The sequence below is a fragment of the Ascidiella aspersa genome, chromosome 2 (assembly GCF_963924565.1).
Source record: "Ascidiella aspersa chromosome 2, kaAscAspe10.2, whole genome shotgun sequence".
Lineage (NCBI taxonomy): Eukaryota > Metazoa > Chordata > Ascidiacea > Phlebobranchia > Ascidiidae > Ascidiella > Ascidiella aspersa.
Window position 1 is genome coordinate 19,525,094 of NC_139448.1, and position 11,197 is coordinate 19,536,290.

At 32.6% G+C, this 11,197-nt stretch overlaps 1 protein-coding gene across 3 annotated transcripts; it reads left to right on the forward strand.

Moving 5' to 3' along the window:
• The first annotated feature begins 663 nt into the window (after positions 1-663).
• On the forward strand, positions 664-10,774 carry LOC146164230 (pleckstrin homology domain-containing family A member 1-like). Of its 3 annotated transcripts, none has more exons than XM_083381957.1 (10): positions 665-1,374; positions 1,710-1,806; positions 2,562-2,659; positions 2,742-2,921; positions 5,270-5,425; positions 5,522-5,590; positions 6,914-7,042; positions 7,696-7,782; positions 8,322-8,395; positions 9,238-9,371. In XM_083381957.1, exons 1-9 carry the CDS (start codon positions 1,237-1,239, stop codon positions 8,370-8,372), a joined length of 1,005 nt encoding a protein of 334 aa, XP_083238083.1. In that variant the 5' UTR covers positions 665-1,236; the 3' UTR covers positions 8,373-8,395; positions 9,238-9,371. The 3 variants fall into 3 exon arrangements, with proteins under 3 accessions (XP_083238080.1, XP_083238083.1, XP_083238081.1); XM_083381955.1 differs by lacking the exon at positions 9,238-9,371 and adding an exon at positions 9,094-9,226; XM_083381954.1 differs by lacking the exon at positions 8,322-8,395 and having other exon boundaries at positions 664-1,374; positions 9,238-10,774.
• The last annotated feature ends 423 nt before the right edge of the window (positions 10,775-11,197 follow it).

The window sequence follows — 11,197 nt, forward strand, 5'->3', positions numbered from 1 at the left end:
TTTTTGAAAACCAATTTGAATTACCTTGGTAGCCGGGTAAATAGCATCAGGGGGTGCCTATGGGCTCTTTGACCGGATCAATCCTTTACACAAGCATCAGTTATCAGTCTAAAAAGTAATGTTGGTCAATCTTTAGCCGAAATTCTGCAACTTCTGCTCCAGTAATAACTATTTTTATTGTAAATTTTACAGGCTGGTTTTGGGCTTCTTTTTAGGCCAAAGATCTTTGGCAGAAAGGGCCTGGGATTCAACAGAGAACATTTTTCAGCAATATACTTTGCTCCTATTCTTGCTAAGATGATAGAAAGTTTATATTCACAAAAAATACACTTCAAATTTACAAAATGCCACACAAATTTGTAGAAAGTAAATTGTGCTTTGCATGATAAAGCAAATGAAAAGTTTATTAAACACTGTAGATCAGGGGCGGGCAACCTTTTTAACACAAGGGCCAGTTAGGAAATTTAATGCTTACAGGAGGGCCGCACATCAAATAAACACTAATTGATATTTTCAGCTTTTGCTAGAAAAACACAGGTACAAGCGAATATGAAATATCATAGCAGACACACATGTGGATGTTCAAATAGAAGTTAGTAAGAAGGCTGATGTTGGATGTTTTGAACCAACTTGTCAATGTTTGGTTCCAGGCCAGATGTATTGTGCATAGACGCAAACTATTTAACAGCAATAGTTCAAAACCAGCTGTTAAACATAACATCTCAGTCAATATGCGTGGCAAAAGTCGTAGCAGACAAGTGTAATTGTTGCAAAACAATTCTTTATGATAACAACGTGAGCAAGTGAAACTTTATGAATGAAGATTGTTTTGTAATAGATGCTTCCCATTCGAGTTGAACAACTGCATTAGTGTAGCGGTGTAGCCTATGGGTTACATTGCACTTTTAAACAGGAATCTGAAAGAGCAAAAGTTCCCACATTGGTGCACACAAAATACCCTTATTTAGGGAAAAATATCTGCAAGAAGGCGAAGGGCCGCACGAAAAATGGCAAAGGGCCGCATGCGGCCTGCGGGCCGCACGTTGCCCGCCCCTGCTGTAGATAAATACAAAGTTCCAAGTAACAAATTTATGAACAAATATTTATTTATTTCATGTACATATAATCTCTCAAATACGGTCCTAATTTTATAGACTATTAAAAAATGTAGCTAGAAAATGCTAACTGTATATAGTTAATTATATTTGATATATAAAATGGACTGACTTCAACATAATGCCACAAAAAGATAGTGAAAACAGAGTATGTGGCTTCCTTGAAGTTGACGAGGCAGACAAAAAGAAGAAATTTAAAAGAAGATATGTAGTGTTAAACAAAAGTAATGGATTATTGGAATGGTACCTTGATAAACCGGTAATTCATATTTAACAAAATGTAATCTTTTGGTACTACTATACAATTATCTACTTTGTACAAAGCCATACATTTTGTTTGTTACTTAGTGGACATATTATAACAGCATGTGTAAACTACTTGTTTAACAAAATTAAATGCTAGGTGCAAGATGTAGTATTTATTACCAAATAGTATTTTATAACATTATGTGTAAATGTTTGTGTATGATAGCACAATTACAAAATGGTAGATGCTGCATACGAAAGTCCACTTTGAATTGCTTGTTATGTCATTTGGTTCTGAATTTGTATTTATGTTTGTTTTATACATATACAAGGTATTTTTTATTTCAGGGAATCGATGGCACGATGGCACCTTGTGGGATGATAAACCTTGATTTTATAACAAAAGTTGATGTAGTTACCAGATTAAAGATGGAATATTGTTTTGGTTGCTGTTATTTTATATTGTTTGATCATAATCTATAGTTATTCAAAAAGTAACAACTGCATAGCTATACTGAAAAAAGACAGTTTGTTAATTTTGTTGAGAGACAGTAAAGGTACTATTACCACAACCCATTGCTTTTCAATTAAATGACTCCTTTTTATTAAAATTGGCAAGTTTTGTTTGGTGAGGATATTATAGTAGCTCTGAGCAAATCTTTATGTGAAATAGAAGGTTATGCTTTTGGATTTAGCATCACAGACAAGGAAATAATTATATAATTTAGTGAAAGGCATAATTCATGTTATATGCATGTTTTACAACAATTAGCTATTTAAACATAATTAAAAGATCCACAACAAGCGTAAAACTACTTGTTATAAAGTAGGCTGTCTAATTTTTTATCAATAAATTAAGTACAGTAATTTTCACTGATAAAAGTAAATACTGCTAGCAGATTTTACCTTGCTGCTAAGTTATCTTTATTACATCACTTATGTCAAAAAATCCTTTTTGTTTACAGTTGGTCTTGTATTTTAAATCAGGCATGTAAATAACACCACAAACTTGCCAATTAACTGTAATCAAAGTTAGAAACATGATAAATCATTGGTATAAAATGCCAACAATAAGATAATTGTAAAAAGCATGACAGCCATTTTTGTAGCATATTTCGGCTGTAGGTATTCGTTGACTGTGAAACTTTCGCCAAAGCCTTTCTTGCATTCTATTGTTTTGTAATTCTTATTTTTTTGTAGTGATAAACACACCTTATCGCCCTTACTATATGCAAGCAGCTGACCAGTCAGACCTGGAGGAATGGGTTGAAATATTAAATGATGCCGGAAAAATCACTGTAGGTTTGCCATATTGACGTTGTCTCTGATTTTATGTGTATCAGTTTAAAACACATGGTGATAAACAAATTCTTAAAACAGGTACCTCCAGATGCATTACAGCCTCAACCTGAGGTGGAAACCGTTGACAATATTCAAGAAAACATAGAGACCCTTACTTTTGAAACGGATAACAATGATACTAATTTTACCTATCGAACAGAAATAGTTGGTAATGTTGTTGTTAAGAAAAAAATATCATCTGATGGTCATATGATGAAGGTAAGTTAACAAGTATGCCATAAACATTAATTTTAGGGTATGTTAAAATAATATAATTTAATTTATTGAAAAACAGTAGCATAAGAGATTCATTTAAAAAAAAAAATGTTAAATTATCCTTTTATAGGTAGTTGAAAGTTGCTAAAGAATGCAAACCTTGTTGCAAAGCTTATGGTGCAAATTACAGGATATTTTATTGTCTTTCTACTTAACTTTGTATGCTGTTATCACAGAATTTTTAGTTAAGGTAATTTCCTCATACTCCATCTGATGTTAATGACAGTAAAAATAGCAAAAACTAATCTGAAACAACCAATTACTGTCCTTCGAAAGCGAACCTTTTTGACATCGGTAAGGATGCTCAAAGTAGAATATAGAATCCTTGGATTAGTATCCAATCCTGCCGTTTATTTCGGTAAATAGAACTGATTGTTTTGCGATTTATTGCTGTGAATGTGGGTCTGTAGGATATTTCAAGACTAATCCCTACCGTCAAAAATCAAGGTTAAATAATTGAATAAAAATATACTAGGATTCAATATTCTGGATTTATTCTAAATTCGTAACCTAAGATTCTACTTTGAACATCCCTAGACATCAGTTCTTAATCGAGGGGTGGAAGATTTTCCAGTATTTAACTTTTTTATAGTGATTTTTTGGTTCCATGTTACGTTTAGTGTATGGGCACCAAACATTCAAAATTCCAGGTATTATTTTCTAGACAGTACCAAATTGCTTATTAATTAAATAAAATATGAGCTCTTAGATTACAGCTGTTACCTGTTTTTACTTAGCCAACCATTTCGCCTTTTAAAACTTTATTTTTGCATCTTTGGGCCAAAAAGTTTCTATTGAAATGAGCAAAACGTAACAATAATTTGAAAAAAATAGCATAAAACATAAAAAAATGTAGTTTGGGGATTCTATGGGCGCAAAGTTTTCAACACTTTTGGTTAACTAAGACTGTGCTGCAGAAATTATTTTGCACACTTATTGATAACCTGGTCGAATTTTAAGAAGCCCTATGAGAAATCTAGGGCATCTAAAACGCTCCGCACACCTACGTTTGGCACCTATGGTCTAGTGCAGGGCTGCTCAACTGGCGGACTGCCGTCCGAATGCGGACCTTTCCAGTGTTGAATACTGACCTTATCTGTCTCAGTATTTACTTGGCAATGTGATTTAATGCGTTTTTTCTTGGCAACAATTGCTGCTGTTTTTTAAAAAACGCTTTCAGTAACAGATATTGCATAATTCTTGGTTGAAGCGAAGGACATGAGTTAATTATATCGTAATTACATTTTGTATGACTTTAAATTATTTCATGAGAGTTATAACGGACCTAAGCAAATTTTAAACTTTTGTAACTGGACCTTTGCTAGAAATAGTTGAGTAGCTCTGGTCTAGTGTACTTTTGCTTTAATGCCGTCATATACTTCATATCAAAATTATGTGTAGTATTTAAGTGACTGAAGAAATGTTTATGAATTGGCGATTTGCAAGCTTTTGGGCTACAAGTTTTAGTATTTTTTGGGTGTTTGAATTAAATTTGCTATTGTTTAATCCTCATTTATGGCTATGTTCATGCAAAACAATATGGTACAGTTTATTGAGATCTAAGTTGTGCACAGTGTTTGGGAACCATGTCGCCACTCCACAAACTGTGTTTTTGCCAACCAATTTTTTTTTCATGCCTTGCAGATGCATGAATCTTTCCTATGTTTTACCATGTTTTATTGACATTTTTAGCACAAAGACACTGTGCTTAGGGCAACTTTTTATGTGGTTTCTTTGCAGCCTGACAACTGTGAAGTCAATGTCCTAACAAAATGTTTGTCAAAATTAGCTTAATAAAAGTCAAAATAATATGTCAAGGAAGACCAGTGGTTTACTCTTAAATTAAAGCAAAATGCATTTTTTTGCGCTTCAAGTGATTAGGGGAAGTTTTCAAGTTGTCTTACTGACGTGAATTTCAAAAATACTTGAATTGCTTTTGATATGAGAGTTATTTAATATCTGACGAGTCACAAGGCACAAGGCAATTACCAAAGGGGTCGTTGTGAAAAAAACATTAGAAACCGCTGATTTTAACACAAAGTGAACATGCGTGTCATCAACACTGCTGCTGTGTGCCAGCTGCGAAACCGCTTAGTGTGCGATTGTTAACTTAAAAATAAGTTGAACCAAAAACAACTTAATCCCAGACTGTGAAATATGTGTGATTGACTGTAGTAGATTCATAAATTTACAAAATCCTAATATTAGCAGTGTAGTTTCCAAGTTCCATGAGCAGGTCTATACTAAATGACAAGCACACCTTTCACAACGTACTATACATTTTTTGCAAGAGCGCCGATGCTCCAATGTCACCGTCTCTGGTAAGCGGCCCTGACAGTGCACCTGCTACTGACATTGCAACCCACTATTCATTTTCTGATGTTATCAAAGAGGAAGATTCTAAAAACATTGTCAAAACTGGATGGGCTGTAAAGCAAGGTCACTTGGTAAGTAAGCTATGAGATCTTCATGCATATATTCTTGTCATATAAAAGTATTTTGTTATATATTATACATTGTATCTTCTAATTTTACATTTGCAGAGAAAAAATTGGAAAAAGAGATTTTTTGTCTTAAGGGAAGAAAGCCTATCTTATTACAAAAGTAATCATGTAAGTATCTTCACTCTTATTTAACATCTATATATTAGGGTAAACTATACATGATCAAGGAAAACTTGGTATTAACTTTAGGACTTACAAGTAGGGTGTTTATATAATTTTACCTAAAAGTTCTATTTTTGGCAAATTTTTTTCTGTAAGAAATACTTTGATGTAAACAATGCATTGTTATGGGAAATACTGCATTTGTTGCTTGACATCATCAGTTACTTGTTTTTGGTGTTTTGCTACAAATCAAGGTTATTTTTTCGGAAGACAGACATCTATAAGAATGCCAAAGAAAAACGAGAGGCTGTTTTTTTAGACAATTTTTTAGTGACCATAAAAAACAATGGCAAATCACCACTGAAAAACGACATGGCAAATATCGTTTAAATTAAATACATATGTCCAAATTAGAGATATATACACAACTACCTGAAGCAAATACAAAGTTGAAGATGAATCTAATGCGATAAATCAGACCTGCATGGTTAATCCTGCCAGCTCGCATATACTGTATATTGCTCTAAATTTAAACTTAAAGACAATTTGAAAAGACTCACTACAGTTTTAGTTAAAAAACGCCCTAGTATAGAGCGATATATCGGTTTACTGATAAAATTGAAAATGTGCAATTTCACAGTTAGCACTGGTTAGTAGTGGTATTTATGGCATTTTTTGGATTTGTGAACCTGTCCCATGGCAACCTGATAATCTGCTCTCTTCTCCTTCTTATGAATAAAGTATGTATTAATTCCAAATTAAAGTACTTGCCCCTGTCTACTTTTATGATCTGCACTTCTCCTTTTGTTCTGGGACACTTGGTATATTTTTTGTTTAAATCACTTTCAGATGATATTTCAGCTATTTCGCTTTTTGAGCCCTTTTTCCTGGGGTTTATTTGTTTTTTTCTTTGAATTATTTTAAACTATGCATTGTTTAAATGTAGTTTTGATATACCCCCCCTGTGTTTAATTATGTTGTACCTTCTTTCTGGCCTATCCTGTGAAAAGAAATGTAGGATATTAACAGATCAGAGGCAACATCCCATGACAAATGGTAGTAACCATTCTCATCTGATACTGTGGTGGTATCCATGCCTATCCAAAACAAAATGTAAACAGGATTTGCAATCTAAAAGCAGTTATTTTATCTTTAAAAACATTATACTACTGGTCAACTACATGTTAAGTTAGTCAACTGGACAAATAAAAGTTAAACCGTGTTGAAAGTAGCTGGATTTTTTCCAAAACAATTAGTAGTTCTGCAGTTATTTATGTCTGGTAAACTTATTTACTATAGCAATGTTAAATGTATCATTATTATTTAAAGGAGAAGGAGGCGATACGAACAATTCCTATCCATGAAGTGTTAGCAGCAAAGGAAGAGAAGGGTGAAGCCTCAAAAATAAGGGATAACCTCCTGTTTGTGGCAACCACAGATAAGATTTACTATATGCAGGTAACAACATATTATTATTTTTAATTTGAATAAATTTTACTTGTTTTAACCCTGTAGATTAAGATATTATAAAAAATGTAGAATATTACCTTTATAAGGCAGTGCTTCCTAACAAGTATTGGTTGCGTTATTTTCAGAAGCATTTCCTAATGTTTCTTCTTAAATCTAAACCTTGTTGCACTGCTGAACAACTAAAACCAAAAGTTTAAAACACAGGATCAAACTTTTGGTAAAAGGAATATATATTTCGCCTAAAATGGCATCCTGAGTTCCCTATTTAAATAGATTTTGACATATCAGCAGAGTGCAGTGAAAAAGCACAAACCTTCTGCCAATGGTTTCGGAATCTTTAAAAGGAACCCTTTTGTTGCATGGTTAATACATAATAATTATGCAGTAATTAGATTATAGGTTGTGTTATTGACAATGTCCCATATATGCAAGCTTAAGTTTTGCATTAGGAGTAAGCTCCATGTTAACACATTGCTTATTCTGTAATGTATTAGAATCTTGTTAATTTTGAGGAGCACAAAAAAATTAAGAAGTTAAGTAGATTCTCATGGATCTTTGTGTATCATTTATACATACTACATTTGTAAGAGCACAACAGTTAGCCTTAGTAATTAACCCAAACAAAAATGTAAATATTACAGGTAGATACGCGTGAGGAGATGCTAAATTGGCTGGCTGCCTTTAACAGTGCAATAAAAGTGAGCCGGATTGAATGTCAGAAAAAAAAGGTTACTGCATTTGCATAAATTTATCTTTGAGGAAATCGTTATATATACATTTATTTTACATTGCTTGGCATGATATATATTTATTGTGCAATTTTGAGGGCATGTTCAATATTTATGTGATGATTTTATGTTTTTTGTTTGTTCTTTTTACGTAAACTTTCTGTTAAAACCATGTGTCATGATTTCATCGATGTGCAATTTCTCTAAAAATCTACTTTTAATTTATGTTGTAAGTTGTCACAAGGATAAATCATAATAAAAAGTTAAATTCATCATGCAAAGGTTAACTTTCGCTTTACAAAGTAAATATTAGTATGTCAAACATGAATGTAGCTATACTTGCTCGTCCTTTTCCATCAAATCCAAACGGTTTAAAGTACTCTATGTTAAATAATACATAATTGCGTTTACAGTGTTGTATAATATTGCAATTACTGGTCAGTAATTTTCAAATTGAAGTATTGAACTTTTAGGTTGATTTGTATTAATTTTTGTTTTCTTGATTTTATTTTACTTTTACCTCTCCTGTACAAGGATAGGTCACAAAGTCAAATTCATTCAGAGACAAATTAAGAAAATTGCAGTGGTGATTCAGTGTTACTTTTGCCTAAAGGTATTCAATTATTTTTTAAATATTTCTTTCAAAATGTAAAAAACATATTTTCTTTACTTGTTTTTATGGACATTGTTTTGAAGAATTTTATTCTTTTTTGTAATTAAATACTGATAAATAAGCATACGTATAACAGCATGAATATCTTTCATTGACAGTTGAAAAGTAAAATTTTTCCGAAGTTTTGTTCCACTATACATGAATATGTTAGTGTGGCTATGCAAATGTTATATATACTGCTAGCCCAGCTTGACTTAGTATTTAAGGAATACAAAAAGTAATAGATATTTATAAGCAATTTCATGTGGATATCTAATCATAAATACTGATTCTGTGTCTTTCCAGCTTAGCTAAATGAAACTACAAAAAGCATTAATAAATAATAATTTGAGGTTAATTTCGGTCAAACCTAATTTAAATAGATGTAGATAAATACGAATTGAATTAAGATTTTTATTCAACCCATATGTTACTGGAAATTCTTCTTATAATAAAAATTCCACTTGGGAATAGCCCAAACGTAATTTAGCATAGGTTGTATACCTGATTAAACCTAGTCCATCTAGAAATGGGCGAGTCAGAATTATGCTAATGGCTATTGCTTGGCCATCCCTCTGTTGTATAAAACATTAAAACATATTAAAAAAATGAAATGCATGATATTATGGCATGGTTTTGTTTTTGGTTGCTACCATTAGGTGCACCTGATGCAATTGAAGGCACCGGAATATACCTTAAAACCCAACCAAGCACTGAAAAGAGATGTTAAACCTGTGACTTACTCCCAAAGTACAAGTAACCTGTTTCCCATTGTGCCAGCTTTACACTACATATCTGCGCAGGTGGATGAAGATTTTGGTTACAATCTTGGCCGATATGACTCGTCAAGTGAGATTAATGAAGGCACAAAAGAATCAACAGCAACTTATCAGCTCCGTAAAAGAGCTTCAGAACAATCGATAGGTAGTTCACAAGATAGTATTGTACGCAGTACATGCATTAATGATACACTTGCAAAAGCTGAAATCTCAGTTGAAACAGCAAAATCAATGAAGTTTAAACACCAGCGTTCGGAGTCTGTAGTAACCATTCTGCCAACTCATGTTACTGGATCAATGTACAGTTCCAAAAAGAGTCAAGGTCCTTTGGAGTATAATGAAGAGGACGTCCTACCACGCCCTGAATCAATGTTTGTAACCACCAGCCATTCATCATATCCTTTAAAAGGATCACATTCCAATCTTCAACGTTCATCATTATCTAATACCTCTTCAAAATCTAATTCCAATGTAGCAAATAGCCTTGATCCTACAGTCGATGCAAGATCTACCCTTAAACCAAGCAATATATTGAAAAAAAAACATCTTCCTTCTTTGTTTCTGCTCAATATTATGAATAGAAAAAAAGAGGAAAAAATCAGCAAATCAAAATCCAGCAACACATGAAATTTTAAATTAATCGACAGTCAACATGCTGTTTACCCAATGCTGTTAGACATACTTCAAAAAAGTTAAATGTGCATTACTTTGTCGTAGAGTACACAGCGTAACAAATACATGAACATTCAACTTTTACATGTGGCCTTTTTTGACGTGTAATTAAATCATATGGTGATCAGGCCAACATGTGTTTTGGCACGCTTTCATCATAATTAAAATAAACTGCGTTTATTCTATATCGTGTTCACTGTTTACCGAAGTTCCATTCTGTGTCAACATTGTGCATTTATTTTTATACATTTTATTGTAGAATATGTCTAAAATGTACATTGTATATGGTTGTTCATGGTGTTGCATAAACCGTGATGTAAGTCGAGATAATTTTTGTATGTGCAATGTATACCAACTGTTTGCTTTCAGAAAACACATTGTCGTCTTTAAACTACTTTTAAGCTAGTAAATGTAAATTTGCGCAAATGAAAGTTGCTACTTGGTTTCCTTATTATATTTTATTATAATCAACCTTGCTAACAAACATTAGTTTGAACGTACAAACAATTTTTTTACGTTACCTAATACCCTGATTTATGTTTGAATGCAAAAGTTGGTATCATGTACCAAGAAAATGCTAGTGAAAAGTTTAGTCTATTAGTTGTTACTGAAATTTATTATATGTGTATTCAAGATCTTATAACTAGCAGTAACGTTGCTAACTGCACTCGTTATTTTATTTCATAATAAAAAGTGGACTAAAACCAACCAAATCATACGCGATTTAAAAAGTATGATGTTATAACTAAAACATAAAAACGTAAGCGTCTTTTTGCACAAACATTTTAAAAACGATTGACGCTATGCAAAAACACTGTTGATTTTCTGTTTAAAGGTTCACTTTAAATTGGAAAAATTCACAAGCGTCCCGTTTCGAAAGCTTTGGTTCACGTCATCAGGAAAGTTCAACTTCTTCTTTTTCTCCACTGCAATAAAATTTAGGTTTGCAATCTTAAAACGTTGGTTTGCTTATGCGACTACTAACGGTTCTGTTCTACGTAGGCCTACCGTATTTCGTTTAAAAAAATGACAAAATAATTTGAGTTTTTTACCTTTAAATAATTCATCACCTCGTTTTGAACGATTATACGCACATTTAGCATGAGTAAGAACTTAAAAGACACAAAAAGGAGGCAAATGTATTTTACCTTAAATTTCCCATACATTTTTCAATAGGAATCATTGATAAGAAAATTCTTTAGTGTTGCAAAAAGGTCATTTGACTTAAATGGGGCTCATGACAAAAAGTCGCATACTCCTTTTCTAATAAATGGCAAAGTTTGTTCGTCGGCATTTTTTTTTCGAGAGTCAT

Bases quoted from the DNA above. Each gene is read 5' to 3' on its own strand.
- LOC146164230 (XM_083381954.1), top strand. From the start codon at position 1,237: ATGCCACAAAAAGATAGTGAAAACAGAGTATGTGGCTTCCTTGAAGTT. The intron at 2,660-2,741 runs GTAGGTTTGCCA...TTCTTAAAACAG, and splicing joins ATGATGCCGGAAAAATCACT to GTACCTCCAGATGCATTACA. The intron at 7,783-9,237 runs GTTACTGCATTT...ATATCTGCGCAG, and splicing joins TTGAATGTCAGAAAAAAAAG to GTGGATGAAGATTTTGGTTA.